Source organism: Juglans microcarpa x Juglans regia, chromosome 1S (assembly GCF_004785595.1).
Source record: "Juglans microcarpa x Juglans regia isolate MS1-56 chromosome 1S, Jm3101_v1.0, whole genome shotgun sequence".
Lineage (NCBI taxonomy): Eukaryota > Viridiplantae > Streptophyta > Magnoliopsida > Fagales > Juglandaceae > Juglans > Juglans microcarpa x Juglans regia.
Window position 1 is genome coordinate 17,565,235 of NC_054595.1, and position 18,460 is coordinate 17,583,694.

General features: G+C 35.4%; 2 protein-coding genes across 2 annotated transcripts; one reads left to right on the forward strand and one right to left on the reverse strand.

Annotated features, from left to right (window-relative positions):
• The first annotated feature begins 1,424 nt into the window (after positions 1-1,424).
• Positions 1,425-6,895, forward strand: LOC121245963 (protein high chlorophyll fluorescent 107). The gene is made up of 8 exons (XM_041143899.1): positions 1,425-2,000; positions 2,150-2,293; positions 3,689-3,994; positions 4,116-4,175; positions 4,391-4,636; positions 5,145-5,255; positions 5,388-5,564; positions 6,193-6,895. The coding sequence occupies exons 1-8, from the start codon at positions 1,461-1,463 to the stop codon at positions 6,538-6,540; spliced, it is 1,932 nt and encodes a 643-aa protein (XP_040999833.1). The 5' UTR covers positions 1,425-1,460; the 3' UTR covers positions 6,541-6,895.
• Positions 6,896-9,760: 2,865 nt separating this feature from the next.
• Positions 9,761-18,107, reverse strand: LOC121245965 (aldehyde dehydrogenase 22A1). Its single transcript, XM_041143900.1, has 14 exons — positions 17,907-18,107; positions 17,779-17,822; positions 17,241-17,345; positions 16,060-16,187; positions 15,528-15,650; positions 13,704-13,857; positions 13,318-13,421; positions 13,157-13,235; positions 12,547-12,642; positions 12,311-12,448; positions 11,341-11,556; positions 10,868-11,059; positions 10,305-10,448; positions 9,761-10,205 (listed from the first exon to the last, which is right to left on the reverse strand). The coding sequence occupies exons 1-14, from the start codon at positions 18,016-18,018 to the stop codon at positions 10,050-10,052; spliced, it is 1,791 nt and encodes a 596-aa protein (XP_040999834.1). The 5' UTR covers positions 18,019-18,107; the 3' UTR covers positions 9,761-10,049.
• Between the last annotated feature and the right edge of the window lie 353 nt (positions 18,108-18,460).

The window sequence follows — 18,460 nt, forward strand, 5'->3', positions numbered from 1 at the left end:
ATATTCTTTGATTGAGGAAGAACCTTGATTAATGCAACTTAAAGACTTTTCAAGATGAAATAATCTCGGTCCATCACTTCTCAAATACCGAGTCTTCAATTCATTCCAAAAATCCAAGGCTGAGGCAATATACAACAAACTGTTTCTGATTTCCTAGGAAATGGAGTTGATCAACCAAGAAAGCACTAAATTGTTTGCACGCAACCAAGCTGTGTGTGCAATGGTTCGAGTAGTAGAAGGTGGGTTGATAGAACCATCAACAAATGCAACTTTATTCTTGACTGTCAATGCTATAACAATCGATCTACTCCAAGCAACATAATTATCTCCATTGAATATCTCTGAGACTAGAAGAGCACCTGGATTATCGCTTGGATGAAGGTAGTAAGGACTGGAAGAGTCATCTGATGGATTAATGTTCACAGAATTCGTAGAACTTTCAGAAGCCATTTCAAGAATGATAAAGAATACACAGATTTGCAGATCTTGAAAAACAAATCTTGAGAGAAGTTGCAGATCGTATCAAGAGTCACTACAAGATTTTGAGAAAATATTGTAGTGTAGAAAACAGAAGAATCAAGTTCCAGAAAGAAAAGATTTGCAGAATGTTTTAAACTGATACCATGTTAAAAACTTGACAAAAGCTGAAAAATAGAGAGAAGAAAAATGAAGACTATCGTATATTGCATTGAATGAGTCTGATATTCAACCTTTACATGTATTTACACAGATACAGAAAGTGAATAACAGAGATGACTTATTAACAGAAATAACTGTCAATGTTCATTCTCTAATTTGCCATTTTTATACTTTGACTTTAATTCTATATCTTCTATCTTTGATGCTATACTCCAACACTTTTATACAATGTATTAAAACGATAGCGTATTTGAATACAACCAATAACTCCCCTTACTTCTACTAAACGACATCACTGTATTACTTACACACACTTCACCTAACAACGTTGTTAACTACTTGCCACTCTTTATAATTGACATACCATATCAAATTAGGTCATAAATTTACTTCAGTCATTTCTCTTATTTAAATCTATAAGGTTACCGTGAGTTTGATGGCAGGAGATTGCTCTCGATTTCGATAGACTATGGTGAGCATTAACAAAAAAACCAACCATCTAAATGTCTCCACGTGGCATAAAAATCCGATTGTTTGGATTGCGAAGGAAGGGCTGAGCCAGAGCAACAGTCGGTGCAGTCACTCTCTTTTAACTTTTTAAGTTTTAGGACTGAACCCCGTGGCCGATCATAGACCAGTCACAATTAAACACTTGAATTACTCAAACACCCTTTCATTCAGATGAAACAGTAATGACTAAATCATAGAAGAAGGGTATAACAGTATTTTAACACATCTTCCTCCTCCCCAGCCCCGCTGGCCTCTCATTTGCTGGTACGTGACATTCATATCATGTGCAGTTTAATCCGTTATACCCAAAAATGCCATTTCTTCCTTCTTCTTCTTCTTCTTCGAATTGTAACTTCACCGTCTTCTATACGTCCCAAAGCCCACACAGACTATCCAAACTCTCCTTCAAAATCCCCATTTTACCTCTCCATCACTTCTCCTCCTCGCCGTCTTATCTCTCCGTAACGTCATGCTCTTCCCAAGATTCGCCCCCACCGGTTCTGGAGAAAGACTCGTCTGTACCTACCAAAGAGATCAGTACCGAAGACGTCGTCTCCAAGAAGGATTCTTATCCGCAGAAAGTGCTCGTCGTTCGCCGTCCCGTGATGGAGTCTTCTGGTGACGGCGAGAGTGAAGAAAGTGAAGAAGACGCGGATTTGAGGTCTTCGGCCATCGATGCTGGCCTCAAGGAGTTCGCGAAGAAGATGCCGTTGTTCGAGCCGGAGAGAGTGGAGGCATCGGGATTGCAGCTGGAGAAGCCGCTTGCCGTGAACTTGGACTTGGCGCTGTATAAAGCGAAAGGTTTAGCAAGGAGGTTTCGGTATGAAGAAGCCCAGGAAATACTTGAGAAGGTTTGGTGTACTTAATTTGATTCTCTTTATATAATTTTGTTGTTGCAATGAAAGCTTTTAATGTGATCATATGATTTGTTAGATTTTGGAGCTAAGCTAGCTAGGTGTTTCTGATCATTGGGTTTTGTGGATTTGTTTCTCAAAAAAAGTGCATATATTATTGGCCGGAAGATGGGCGGGCTTCAGTGGCGTTGGGGAAGATATTGAGTAAGCAATCGAAAATGGCGGAAGCTAGAGTTGTGTATGAGAAAGGTTGCCAGGCTACTCAAGGAGAAAATCCCTACTTGTGGCAGGTTTGTTGTTTTTGTTTTGCTTTTGGTTTGCGTATATTAATTTGCTGCACCATAGCCTTATTTATTGATCAAAATACGGTAAATATACTAAATCTTTTACGCTAAATGGAGAGGATGCTATTCATTGTTATTAATATTATTTAGTTTTCTAGAATTGGGTATTAATGTTTTTTTGGGTATATTTAAATAAAAATTAGTTATATTTAGTAGGATTAATTTGGGAACGTATTTCCATCTGCTATAAATCAAAGGATCTAGTCATACACCCGTTCTTTTCCAGACCATCAGTATCTGTTCCGTTAGGTCGGTATGAAACTGCTTACATTGATTACCATTCATGCTTAATTTGTGGAGTTTGTCTTATTCAAGTGGGAAAACCGTACAGTTGGCGTGCGCATTGATCTGATCTGCTGTACTTTCAACCGGAGACAATTGGATAACTTTTAATTTGGAAAACTATGTTTGGACATTGAGAATTCTCAAAATTCTTAAAATTTCTTATAATTTCATTCTCAAATATCACTCAAATATAAAACATTTTTCAATTTTAAATTTTTAACTTTTTTATCTAATCATTACTGAATCATCACTTAAATACAAAAATCAATACAATTTTTACAAACTTTAAAACAAAAATAATATTAAAAAATTATATTCAAACAACTTTTTATCTCTCTTTTTCCAAAACCCAATAAAATATTCTCATTCAAACTATTTCATTATTATTCACAAAATTTTGAGATAGTCCAAATGTCCAAACATGCCCCTAGTCCCAAGCTACCGTCATTTTTCCAATGTGATCTTCAAACTACTAATTTTGGCACCCGACACTTCTATTTGAAACTTAGGTTGTAATGTTGAGTATCCTCTCTTATCTTTTTTTTTTTTTTTTTTAATTTTTTTTATTTTATCTTAAAAAAAAATAAAGGTTTATGTGATGAAAGCAACTTGGACATTTTCAGCCGTAAAAAAAGCACGAGGAGTATACCCCTTTTAAATTTCCTTTGTGTAACGCTCTCATAGCTCACTCTTCACCTCTTTACAATTGAGCAATACTACTTTTTATCTCGAATTCTCTACATTGGCTGACAGGACACATGCTAGTGGGTTTCATAAATTAACTACCTTATTAAAAACTACTTAAAATGTATCACATGAACTAATGTGATTGAGAATATAAAATCCAAGATGAAGAACATATTTCTCTTTCTTTACATTGTCAGTTACATGCATCATAGTTAGGGATGCCAGCAAAAGGCATTTTTTTCCCTTTTCTGAGAATAAATTACACATGCAGGGGATAGGTTTCGTTGAATTTGACTTATTAAAATCAATTGTCTTTTCCTTAATATGGTCTATTGTTGAAGTTAACAAGTACATGTTCTCTTGGAACAGTGTTGGGCTGTTTTGGAAAACAAGATGGGAAATATAAGAAGAGCAAGAGAATTATTTGATGCAGCAACTGTTGCCAATAAAAGGCACATAGCTGCCTGGCATGGTTGGGCAGTTTTAGAGATAAAACAGGGAAATATAAAGAAAGCGAGACAACTGCTGGCCAAAGCTTTAAAATTTTGTGGTGGAAATGAATATGTATATCAAACGCTTGCAATGCTGGAAGCTAAAGCAAATCGCAATGAGCAGGCTCGGTATTTGTTCAGGCAGGCCACTAAGTGTAACCCCAAAAGCTGTGCCAGTTGGCTTGTAAGTTTTGTCTTGATTGTCCCTATCTATAGGCTTTTATTTATTTTTTGAATTGAGTTTCACTGTCATGGGTGTGAGATTACTGAAGTAAATTTTCATGCATATTTTAAATATTCTGAAGGCATGGGCACAATTGGAGATCCAACAAGAAAACAACACCGTTGCTAGGCTGCTATTTGAGGTGATTATTTTTATTACAATGAAATACTCTTACCATCAGTGTCATTTCCTAGTTGCAACACGGCAAGCCAGAGAAAAATGTATGACATTGCTTGTGGCCGGCTCTACATTAAGGCCATGCTGATTTTGTTTCTTTTTCGATGTACCTTTTTGGTAGTCAAGGGCTATTGATCTTTACCATAATTTCTCAATGGTGATTCTTCTTTAAATATGTAGAAAGCAGTCCAGGCAAGTCCCAAGAATAGGTTTGCATGGCATGTGTGGGGAGTTTTTGAAGCAAATATGGGCAATATGGAGAAGGGGAGAAAACTACTAAAAATAGGCCATGTACTTAATCCTAGGGATCCCGTTCTCCTTCAGTCTCTTGCTTTATTGGAATATAAATACTCATCTACGAACCTTGCTCGGGTGCTGTTCAGGAGAGCATCTGAATTGGATCCAAGGCACCAACCAGTATGGGTTGTAAGTAACTTATTCTACCATTTTAAATACATCCATATCATTGCTGTTCCAGTTTTGTCTTTCTCATTCCATCCATGTCATCGCTGGTAAATCTAGCAAATGACAAACAAAATTGAAGAGAGAGTTAATTGCTTTTGTTGCTTCCCTTCACCGTTTTCTTGTTGAAACATTCAAGTTAGGTAGTTAAGGGCTGGTTAACTTTAAGTCACGCAGAGCTAGGAAACTGAGTTCCAGCCACACATAATAATAATAATAACACCAATAAAACAACAACAACGGCAACAATGATAAGTAGAAGATGATTGATTGTCTCTGTGCTTGCCTCTGATGGTGATACGGATTATTTCAATCTATATTTTCCCATTCTGATTGTTAGTAGTTCTTGTATTTTGATTTCTCCGTGCGTTATAATGATTTAGCACAAGAAATCGTGTCCATACCTTTCTTTCCAAGCACTTTGTGAACCACTGTAAAACTAATTTAGTGATTAGGATTTGTGGCTGTTTAGGCATGGGGATGGATGGAATGGAAAGAAGGAAACATCGCAAAGGCAAGGGAATTGTACCAAATAGCCCTGTCAATTAACTCTACTAGTGAAAGTGCTGCTCGATGTCTTCAGGTAATGAACATGTCATGTGATGGTTGTAGCAACAACACGTTCTGTTTGGTTTGGCTTAGTGTTGTAGCTCTATGAGATTGCAGACTATATTATTATTATTTTTACAACTTACCAGAATAAAAATCATTGCAGGCTTGGGGTGTTCTTGAACAGAGGCTTGGTAATTTATCAGCAGCCAGGAGATTATTTAGGTCCTCGTTGAATATAAATTCACAAAGTTATGTAACCTGGATGACATGGGCATCATTGGAGGAGGATCAGGGCAATTCTGTACGTGCTGAGGAAATACGAAACCTCTATTTTCAGCAGGTCAGATTTGGTCAATATCAGTTTTTAACACGTTTAATGTCCTACTATAAGCAGTGACCTTAAAGTGACGTATGTTATTTAGCAATTCTAAATCTTAACTATCTAGCAATTCTAAACCTTGAAAAATATTTTCTTTATTTTTGTGGCACCATTCAGTCAGTAACTCCTTCATACTCGTTTAGAGAGTGAGATAAGATGATAATTTTGTGAATAGTAGTAAGATAGTTTGTGAATAGTATTGAGATAGTTTGAGTTAAATATGTTTTAGATTTTAGGAAATGAGAGAGAAAAAGTTGAATAAAAAATATTATAAAGTTAAAATATTGTTAGAATATAGTTTTATAATATTATTTTTATTTGGGGATTTGAAAAAATTGAATTGTTTTTTTACTTTAATTGAAAGTTTAAGAAAGTTGTAATGATTAGTTTAAAAAAGTTGTAATGATTAATTTGAAAATGTCTGTATTTGAATTATATTTGGGAAGGAGATGAGATGAGATGAGTTGAGAATTTTGAGATGAGATCTATTTCAAAACAAGCCTTTAAGTATAAGTTTTCTCAGAAATTATCCTTTCCCAAAGTCTTGTTACTACTACAAGACCAAGTTAATTTTGGTTGTATGAAACAGCGTACAGAAGTTGTGGATGATGCTTCATGGGTTATGGGATTCTTAGATATCATTGATCCAGCAATTGATAGCATAAAGAGGCTCTTGAAGTTTAGCCGGGAATCATTAAACAAGGGAAAGGAATCTCTGGAAAATATAACAGAAAATAATGGAAATAGCATTGATGAGGACTCTGTTGGCCTCTCCTCTGGCTTGTCCGGAGGCAAAGACACAGAAAGTAGTGGGACTGGAATTGATTTGGATGCTTTCATCAGTGAAAAGTTATCTCTAGACCCATCGAAGCTGGATGTTCAGCTGGAATCATACAAGGTTTCTGTTACCAGCAGAACTAGACCTAGAAGAATATGAAGATCAAAAAAGAGAACTGCCAAAGTACCTCCCACGGTAAGTGTTTAATAGATTCAAGTTGGCGAGGTAAATTCGCTCCATTGTTCATCCAGTTTAGTTCATGTAGAAGTAGAACAAGCATTAATGCATGCTAAAGAGGAAAGCTACTTCCGAGAAAGTTGCACCAAATCCTTACACTACAAGCATTTATGTATATGCTAAACAGAAAAGCTACTACCGAGAATGTCGCACCAAATCCTTACACTACAACCGAAATGAATGCTAGAGTATGTTCACTGTTTACTGTGCATATATTGTATTAGAGTAAACACCCTACTGAAATATCGTAATCTAACTTTTACTGTTCATTGCTTCATTTTTTCACCTTATATTATTAGCTATATACGCATCCCCTTATATGAAATATTAACATGTTTTGGTTAGTAAGACATTCATTGAGCAGAGGCTGATGTGTGGCGATATGATGATAATATACATGAAGCAAAATTCCTTTGAAGAGTTTTTGTTGTTTAGTGTAATTTGTTTGGATTGAGAGTTGAGATGGTTTTAGATGAGTTGAATAAAATATTATTATAATATTATTTTTTAATATTTGAAAATTTTGAATTATTTATTATTTTATATGAAAATTTGAAAAAATTGTAATGATAAAATGAGATGAGTTGAAATTACTTCTCAATCCAGAAGTTGTCAGTTTCAATAACAATGATAGACGCACGACTTGGCTAATCCTTCAATAACAATGAATTTCATACCCTTTTAAGCTGTCATGTGACACCATCTTAAATATTATCTAGAAGTTGTCAGTTTCGAGTCACATAACGGGAATATTATCTAGAAGTTGTAGTGTTGAGAATAGTTGTGAATAGTAATGAAAAAGTAATAATAGAATATTAAATAATAGTGAAAAATAATGAATAGTAATAAAAAATATGTGAAAAGTAATAATAAATAGTAATGAAGTATTCTGAAAATACTTGAGGTATTTTTGATATCCAAACTTGTAAGCTGACTGGTTTGTTTGGGTTATTTTATTTGAATTGTGTCAAGATGTTATATATCAACTAAAAATCTTATTAGGAAATTTAGGTTTCTTTAGAGGCTCCAATTGATATTTAGAATATCTCAATATATTTGTAAATAGTAATAAAATAGTTTATAACTAGTAGAAAAATGACTTGAGTTAAGATGTTTATTAGATTTTGAAAAATGAGAGGGAAAAAGTTGAATAAAAATATTATAAAGTTAAAATATTGTTTGAATATTAATTTTAATATTATTTTTGTTTTGAAATTTGAAAAAGTTTTATTATTTTTTGTATTTTGATTGAAAGTTTGGAAAAATTATAATGATTAGGTAATGATTAGATAAAAAAGTTGAATATTTAAAATTGAAAAGTATTTTGTACTTGAGTAATATTTGTGAATAAAATATTTGAAGATAGATAAAAATATGAGAAGGGTGGCTCTACTCCCACTACTGGGAGCTCCCTCTAGCCTCTAGCCTCTAGTTGATTTTATTATTATTATTATTATTATTACTTTTCTTTATATGTATTCTTTTAACTCTTTTAAATATTTTTTTATAAAAATTCATAATATTATTAAAAAATACTTATTTAATCATTAAGTAAAAAAAAAAAAACCATAGCCCCTGCGGGGAGCAATAGCTTTTTCCATATTAGAAAACTTGTACACAAACGGGGCCTTATGTATCTTATTATTCTTATCCCAATAAAAAGGATCCATCGGTAATAGTATAGATTTCAAGCTCCTTTGAAGAACTCGTAAAAATATATATTTTTTTTTTCACTCGATATCTAATAATCTATTGCTGAGAACCCAAGAAAATATTTTGGGTTTTCAAGGGATCGGTGACATTAATGAAAAATTGGGGGGGTCCGATTTCCCCCAAATGAGACCTCATTAAAGTATTTCTCGTGATTCATCTTAAGGCGGTGTAGGAGAAAAAATATCCAGAGATGATTTTGATTTCTCTCAGGCAAAGAGCAGATGCTAGATCAGTTTTACAAGGAAGAAGACAACCATTAGAGGACGTGCGATACATCCTGAACAAGCAGTTCAATATCCCTTCCAAGACGTTTACGTCTCATCTTATTATTATAATTTTTTTAAATTTTTTATATAAAATAAAATAAATAATTTAATTTTTTTAAATTTTAAAATAATAATAATATTAAAAAAATATATTCTAATAATATTTTATTTAATTTTTAACTTTTATATTATGTGATCTAAAAAACAAAAAGAGATTACATATTTTACATAAGGTATGATGGGTATTCATTCATTCATTACACTATTATTAAACGGTTACAGTAGCCATCAGTAAATTAATATATTAACTTGATTTGCGAGAGAAAAGTAAGTGGAAGCTTTTCGTAGGATGTGTGACTGTGTTTGAAGCACTAGTTCAAATTAAGTTCTTCATTATACAACACATGTTATTCCGAAATAATGAAAATCTTAAATTTTTAAAGGATGAGAGAATTATTAAATTTTTTGTATAATTATATCTGACAATGAAATTTATAGACTATCTTTTATTTTAGTTTTTTTTATTAAAAAATAATAATATGCAGATTTATCAAGTCTTGTAGTAAACTCAATTTAAAATTATTGGACAATTTATCCTCTCACAAGATCAAATTGAGATTTGTCTTGACCAAACTCTAGGGCTTAAGAGTTGATAGAGAGATAAATATATAAAATGGCCCTCACAACATTTATATGTATCCGGGTGAATTTTTAATTTTTTGACCAGTATTAAATGCTCAATAACTGTTGTGGACTCACATCATAACCGAATTATAGGGCTTAGAGCGAGAGAGTAATAAAGACATGAAATAGATCCCACAATATTTATAATTATCTAGTGAATTTCTTGACCAGCATTAAATTCTCAATATCTAGCCAAAGGTCTATAGTTTGATTGGCATAAACCCACAGTCTCCAAAATAGAGGTCTTGAGTTCGAAACCCCCCGCTCCCCAAGCGTATAAAAAAAAAAAAATGCTCAATAACTGCTGTGGAGTCACTTCATATGTTTCCCTCTAGGTCCTAGAGTTCATTCAATAACTCCAGGAGATTCAAATCCTCAAAATTGTAGGCAGTGGCATACCCAATTCAAAATTAGATTGTTCATCCTCGGACTCAGAATCTCAGATTATACTCATCACACTATCAAAATTAAGACTATGATACCAGTTAATAGTGTTATCTAATTCAACCTAACCCAGTCCGGTACTGATCCAACAAAAACAAGGGGACCTCCAGGACTTGACAGGAGTATCAGCGCTTAAGAAGCCATGAGCAAGACAAATTAGGGAAACATACCACCAATCTCGTGATCATGCCCAAAATTAAGAAAAGGGGGGAAATCTAAGGATCATGCCCAAAATTATGATAATTCGAAATCTTGAATGTCCACAATCATAACGCAGTAAACCCAAGGTGGAAGGGCAGTGTTGGCAATTCTCATGCATCGTGCTCAGTCGTTTTTCTTAGTTCCATTGGAACGAGAGTTTTTCTCATTGAGGATCTTCAAAACATTGACCAGTGCTTGCAGGCGTTCCCATATATTTAGGCCATAGAGGGCTTCAACGAGTGACTCCTGAAACTCAAAACCGTTCTCCGCGATGGGATACTATGGTTGCGAAGCGAGAAAATAATCAGTGTTGTTATTATTGTTATTATTACTTTGCATACTCTAAAAACACACATGGAAAGAGAGATCGAAGATGACCTGTATAGGCTTAGGTATCTTTGTTTTTATAAAAGGCCACCATCTATCCTCAACAACTGATTTTACAAGACAGCAAGCTCGTAACCCTTCAACACCAGCAAAGCGTCCAAATCCACTGTGTTTCACACCACCAAATGGAAGGGACTGGAAAATCAAGAGGCAGCTCAGTTCAGTTGTATAAACAGCAATTTCCAAGGTTCAGTACATTTTATCCTTAGACGGTTTGACAGAGGAAAGTATGAGCAGAAAACAGGAAAAAAATAAGGTTTAAAGGATAAAAATGACCAATTATTTCCCAATTAAAACAGTTATATGAATAGAAACTAAGTTTTTCCCCCCAATGAAGGATATACATGATTCACGTGCATAATTACCTATTTATACGGCAAAAAGACTTTTATGTCCCTGTGGGCTCTAATCTTGATGGTAGTAGATGTTTTAAAACAAATATAATCCACATCAATTGATTCAAGTGAAGTAAATAATCTACCTGGTCCTAGCATGAATTTTGATAGAAAGTAAGATCAATACATTATCCAATAACAGCACTAGAATAATATTACCTGACACATGTAATTAGATGCGAAGTCATTAATTGCAGCAACTCCACAATGTATCTGTGAAGCTATCTCTCTGGCACGGCGTTGACTGCCAGAGAAAACAGCACAGCCAAGTCCATATTTTGAGTCATTTGCAAGTTTCACAGCTTCATCATCCGTGCTAAATTGCATTATCGGCATGATTGGTCCAAAAGCCTGCATAAAATGAGCAAGTCCTTCAAATAATGAGTAAAGATCATGGATCCTATACTTATATTCAAGTTCCTTACTGTTTCCATACCACGCAAGAAAAGAGCAAACAGAACCTCAAGAATGGCCTCAATACTAACCACTAAAACCATCATCATACTAAGTGTAAACTTATTTCATGATTGAAAGTAGTCCTCAACATCTATGACACCATATGCACATTTCGGATGCACAGACCAAAAGAGACAATTGCAAATGCTTCAGAACAGACACAAGAGTTTTGGTACCTCCTCTTGCATCAACTTCATCGAATGATTTACTTTCACTATCACGGTGGGAGGAAAAAACTGATCCACTGCACCTTCACTTATATTACCAAAGCTTCCACGAGCAACAATTTCAGCTCCTTTCTCTAAGGCATCATTGATAAGGCTTTCAAGCTTTTCAGAGTGCTCTTGCAAACATATGCCTCCCATATCATACTTACCAGCAAGGGGTGGGCCCTTCAAAAGATTATCAAACAATAGGCAAATGTTAGGTACTTTCTGATAAGGTAATTATCTTATATACTCCCTCTGTACGTCAAGAACACTTTGTATTGTCAAAAAAATCTTGGCTTAAAAATAAGTGAATTCCCTTGGCATGCTTTATTTAATCAGTGTGCATTTCCATGTAGGAAAGAATCCACCAGGAAAAGCAACATTCACAAGAGGTAAGGTATGCAAAAACATTGCATTTCAGGAAATTAACCTCAATGCCTCACAAGGCTGTTGGCAGCTGGCTTTTCCAGATTAGTAACACTAGAGTTAAAACTGTATGTTTCACCCCAACACTGATGATTCATTATGCCCAATAACAGTTAAAACCCAATGACTGGATCATTTAATGCTCAGTGCATCCATCGACTGGTCAAATACATAATTTCACAAAGTCAATAATGCATTTGAGGCCAGTTTTGCACTGAAATGTGAAACCATCGACTTCCTAAATCACCATCAATAATGGTGAATTGTGTATCCTGAACTCCAACATGAGTTTTCATAGGAAACACCAGAAGTAACTAAATATCCACCAAGTATATGCAAAAATAGAAATTTCCCTGATTTTACAGTATGGACTTACAGGCAAGACTTTTGAGTGCTGATTAGCACAAGTCCAAGTAACTACTTCAACTCAAAGTTGTATAATATTATGAAAACACAAATGCTAGACAACAAATAAGCATTTTAGTATATCGTGTCTGAAAAATATACTTACAGCTGAAACGGATTTAACAATTTTGGCCACTTCACTGACAAATGAAGAATAAATTTCCCTATGGACATAAAACCTCTCAGCACCAGCACAATTTTGTCCACTTGATTGAAGAGCAGCTCTAACAGCAATGTGTGCAACCTGTATTGGATTGATCAACTCATGTCAGCACAAATGGATGTCAAGTCCACTTACAAGAGAAAAAAGAAAAGAAAAAGAAACTCAAGTAGGACCCATACGTGATTCACATCTACATCTTCACACACAATAAATGCATCTTTTCCACCAAGCTCAAGCGTAACGGGGATTAGTGTCTCAGCGGCATTTCTCATTATCTGCAGAAATAGCAAGCATGCCAACCTATAAGCAAGGCAAACACTGAATTGAGTGCAGTGACTAATTTGCTATAACAGCAGGCACACGAATAAGAATATGCTTCCTTTTTAAGGGTGGAAGAAATTTCAATTCATCAGGCACCTTTTATAGATGAGCGTAAAACCTCAAAAAAATTAAGTTCTTTGAGGTTGAAGAATATTAAAAAAAAAAAAAAAATAGTTTTGATCAGTAGATAAAGAAAAAAAAATGAAAGAAAAAAAAAACTACTAACTTCAAATTAAAGCTGCCTTTATCTTAAAAACAATAATAACCATATATAACCACCACTCATTGGTATTTGCTTCGATGCATATCTATGCATGCTTAAGACATCAAGAGTCACTGCAAGCGAAGTAATGATCAAACATAATTTTTCTTATAAGTAATAATGATCAAACAATAATAAAGTGATAATTCGCTTCAGAATTGGAAAAGAAAATCAAGTCCATTCAATTGTCTAAAGAAAGATCATACCATCTTACCCACACCAGGCGATCCAACAAATATAACTTTGTCAACAGAAGACACCAGTGCTTCTCCAGTTTCAGCAAAGCTTTGGAGAGAAATGTCTGATTAACAGTCTACAAAAATTCCTGACACATAGATAATAAAAGATCTAAACAAAAAGGGCATACCCTGTAATAACTTCAACCAAATTTTCAGGAGCTCCAACCGCAGCAAGGGCTGATTGAATAATTTGGAAATAGAAACATCCAGACCAACTTGCATGTTCTGAGACCTATTTACAAGCAAATTATTAAAAATTAAAGTTCAGTAAAATTACTCATCCAAAAGAAATTTATTATGTTTGAAGTAACCTCCCCAATTTAAGTCAATTAAAGCAGAACAAAACATGATACAGGTACATGTAACAATGGTAGACATGAATATAGGGTGTAAGACAACCTCCAACTTAAAGGAAATAAAGACAAAGACAACAGTGTAGCAGTGTCGTTTTTTGTGAATGTGCAAGGCATCTGAAATGACAAAACATAAATGTAGGTAGTTAGAAATTAGATACCTTAATCACAATGCTATTTCCTGAAAAGACAGCTGCTAGCATTGGATTAAAAATATTATGGAAAGGATAGTTCCATGATACAATGGCACCAATAACACCAAGGGGGTGAAATTCCACTTTGGATTTCTTGTGAAGCATTGATCTTCCAGAAGATCTACAAAAACAGTGATGAATTTCATGAATTAAAAAAATTACATATAGTTCGAATATATCCCAATTTGCGTATTACATGAAAGATATTCAAGTTTATGAGTAGAAAGTGGGAGATTGCAATAGTGATAAGGTTCATCATGAATGGGCAATTGGTATGATGCCACATTCAAAGGGAGACATAAGAGTTCTTTAACAGGACATATTCTGTAACGCCCCAATGGAAGGCCCAAACCACATGGCTTATACTCCAAAAGGACTAGTCAATGATACAATTGGAGCCCCATTAGAACTTTATAAAGAGCAAGAACTTCTCTTTCCCAAGCATGTGGGATCTCATACACCGCCTACTCTTATCCATATCATAGGGATATCACAATCTACGCCCTAGCATAGCCTTTCCCGCAGGAACATCCACAATAGATCCAGTGCGCTTGACAAGATCTCCTTCTTTAATAGCGGTATCACTACCAAAGACAACAATCCCTACATTCTCATTCTCAAGATTCAAGGCTATTCCTTTCACACCGCTGGCAAATTCAACCATTTCCCCAGCTTGAATCTCATTCAATCCATAAACACGTGCAATCCCATCTCCAACTGAGACCACTCGACCGATCTCATCCACTTTCAAATTCGTGTAAAAGTTGGTAATTCTACTTTCTAATAGAGTCGTTAGTTCCACAGCTCTGGGAGAGAATTCCATAATGAAATTAAAAATCGAGTCAAAAGGGAATTCCGCGATAAAAGAGCTTTTTCCAAACGGATTTTGCCATCCGTAATGGGGAAAGGGTGCTCCGAGCCCAATCCTTTGAAATCGATTGTCTTAAGCAAGACAGTCTGCCGGCCGAAATGAAAATGCGGTTAAGAGTCCGGATTCGCCTCGAAGTCATCGAAAGTTCTTTCAATGATCTCCTACGCTATTTCCCTTTTTGAGAATCTTGTCTCAAAACTGCCTACATGCGGGCGTGGATCTGGGTAGTCTTTTGGAAAGCAGAGAGAGGGAGGCTAGCAGTTCTGTCCAATCGGACTGGCAACCCGATTTTCCAATCAAAAGAGAGCGGTTATCTTGTTATAAGCTTTTGGGCGACTTTCTGCTTCATTAAGTGCAACTCCAGTTAAAGTCGAAGGTCAAAAGGCTGCGTCCCAGGCGCTAAGTCTGGACTGCCACTGTGTACTTTCTGACGGTCTATCACTGGATCTGGTGATATCCCCCTTAAATTTCCGACGTCCTCGTCGGGCCTGTCCATTGTAGGTGGCACGGCTCAAGTCCCACATTTCTGGTTCGGATAAACTCTGATACCATTTGTAACGCCCCAATGGAAGGCCCAAACCGCATGGCTTATACTCCAAAAGGACTAGTCAATGATACAATTGGAGCCCCATTAGAACTTTATAAAAAGCAAGAACTTCTCTTTCCCAAGCAATGTGGGATCTCATACACCGCCTACTCTTATCCATATCATATGGGATATCACATATTCAGGGACATATCATTCACAAAATTGGAAACAAGCAATATAGAGGCAAGAAGATTAGTCTCTTTTTTTTTTCTACGTAGGCATGAAGATTAATCATTTGAATAGAATAGAGCCTGCTCATATAAACACAATTTCAGTAGTTCCTTCACGTCCAAAGTGGAGATCATTAAAAATTAATGGAAAAAGGACATACCGGTATTCAGGCTTTAGCCACCGCTCACCCTCCGAAAGAAGCCAAGTAATCTTCTCACATGTTGTCATTATTTCGCCTAAAGAGGCATCTACCATTGTCTTTCCAGTATCACGTGAAGAAACCCTAAACAAAATGACAGATGAACTAAAATTGGCACCTCAACTAAGCATATGATATAATACAGCCATTGATTCCACACATATAGGACAACCACCCCCCACACAAAGAAGGGGGGGGGGGGGGGGGGGGATAAGAGAGCAACCATGGCGAACCCACATGTCTACTATGATTACAAACACTTCTTCTAACTCCAATTTAACTAGCCAGCCTAGCAGAGAGAGAGAGAAGAGGGGAAGAAAAAAAACCATTCACACTTTTTTTATTCAGAAATATATATCCTTCACTAACTCGTTCAAAGAACATTAAATAATAATAATAATAATGATACATAAGTGGTTAGGATTTAACAAAAAGAAGGGGGAGATCAACGGCTAAACAAATTCCTCCTACTCTATGGGAACAGAATCCTTACTTGCATATGAGCTGTTGGTGTTTAATTATATAGTTTAAAAGTATCCGCAAAAACTGGCGCCTTTGCTTGAAGCTGCTCTTTGCCCAGATTTTCTGTGCCTTCCTTGCATGTGCCACACGCTCCTCCACCTGAGCACAAATATTCAGAGTAGTTCTAGCTGAGCATGTATACTGGATAGTATCTTTAGTGGACTATGCAATGTCAGACAGTAGTTTTTGTTGGTAGTCGCCCTCCCCTTTGTTAAATTTTATTCCACCAGAAACCAGTAGGGTGATATGCATTGCGACTTCATTTAAGGTTGTACAGATGGATGGATAAACAGACATCATGGAGACTAAGAATACCTCTGGGTTATTAACAACTTTAAGTGGCATTTGCATAAGAATAGCTACTTACACGTACACAACGAGAAATGAATAAAAGGACCTTACACACACATATAAATTGATAATGGATATGCCTGTACACGTACAGGTTAGAACAAAATGGCAGATGTGTATAAAAATGATAAAACATAGTTCGACAGATACATCATGTTTATCTCTGGAAAAAGAAAAAAAGATAGTTCAGGAGAACAGCATTGCAATCGAAAGAGCTATTAGAATTGAATAAAAAATATGTGCACCAAGCATATCATTCGGCTTATCGCAAACCTGCAACAGTGAATCACAAAATCTGCTTATAACAGAAATCACTGCTTAATAACGGTCAGAAATTAATTGTCTCCGTTAGTCCTACTATTAGATGAAAATTTGACTCCCCAAATTGGACCATTAATAATGATAATGCCACAAGCATAACTTCCACCTGCATGTAGTTTAATAGCCATTCATGATATCATTAATGGATTTATCCATTAATGACACAATTTCAGGCAAAAATGAAATAATTCATCAATGTAAAAGTAGAGAGGAAAGGAGATTTGAGTGTAATTCCCGTTCTTTTTCTCTCTGCATTGTGTATACTAAAACTTTCCAATGTCTGTATATAAGAAACCAACCAAAGCAGAGCAAACAACTCATAAATTCGTATATAACCACGTCCTCAATCTTGAATATAGTCAAAAACCTATAATCTGGGGTTCAATTCAAATGGATACAGGTTAAAAAAGTAAATAAATAGGATACAAGAATAAAGCTATCGGAGCCAACTGATCTCAGTACCGAGAAGCACACACTAACCTCTGCAGATGTTAATGCAGGGAAATACCCCAAGTATTTCATTGTCGCGGGCTCATAGCACTGAACTTTCGGGTCCGCCTGCTGCGTCCTTCCCCTCGGTGGAATCTGCACCAAACCAATCGCCAATAAAAGGTAAGAAACCAGGCCGTACACCAAAGTGAATAAAATTCATAATTCTACTATTTTCGCTTTTCTTAAGCGAAACTGGACATCCATTTTAGGTTTTACGAGCAATATGAATTACTCTGAACTACTACTACGAAAAAAAAAAAAGTTGACGCAAACTGAATCAATTTACACAACAAAAGAAGAGATTAATTTGTTCACCAGTTCATTTGCCTTTCTTAAATCAGATCAGACTGATAATATCAATAACAGGCGTCCTATTTTGGGATTAATTGGAAAGTAAGAGACAGTTAAGCCCGAAATCTTGCACAAAAATGGTTAGTCATTTTTAATATCATACTAAATTCAGATAAAGTACAAATCCTGTCGAATTACAAAAAGCAAAAAAGAAAAAGGCAGTTGAGAAACTCACATATATGAAGCTTTCCTCCTGCATCTGACTCCCATCCTCCAACACTGCCATTGGCAAAACCACACCAGATCTTCAGCAACACAAAAAGAGAGCGAGAGAGGGGGGGGGGGGGGTGTTATGAATCATACCGTCTGAGACATCGACGTCGATGGAGGGAACATTGTGAGGAATGAGCATGAAAAGGAACCGACAAATGGCGTAAGCTAATGCAAGAACCAGCAAAGGCCACCAAAACGCCATTTTTCTTCTGGGAAATGGAAGAGAACGAAAATGAAGCAGCAATCGCAACGGATTCTATTTTACTTGGGTTTACTTAATTCTTTAATTAACTACGATCGCATCTTCTGAAGTTATTGGTATATAATGAGGCTAATTACTTGGGCTTAATGGATCGCAGCTTTGTTTCTATGGAAAATTTCTGATTATATAGTAATATGATGTGATTTGTCATATTCTAAAGGAATAATTGAGCATTAGAATTATTCTTCTTATCAATCATTATTTATATTTATATTCTATATTTTATAAAAAAAAATAATTATCAAATATATAATGTGAAAATGAATCGTGACTGATGTATATCAAATTTCTTAAACATTAACATATGTATTTTACCTTGTTTTAGAATTAACAAGTGCTATGACTAGTTTAAAATTAGTCCTCACTATATGCGTCATCCTAT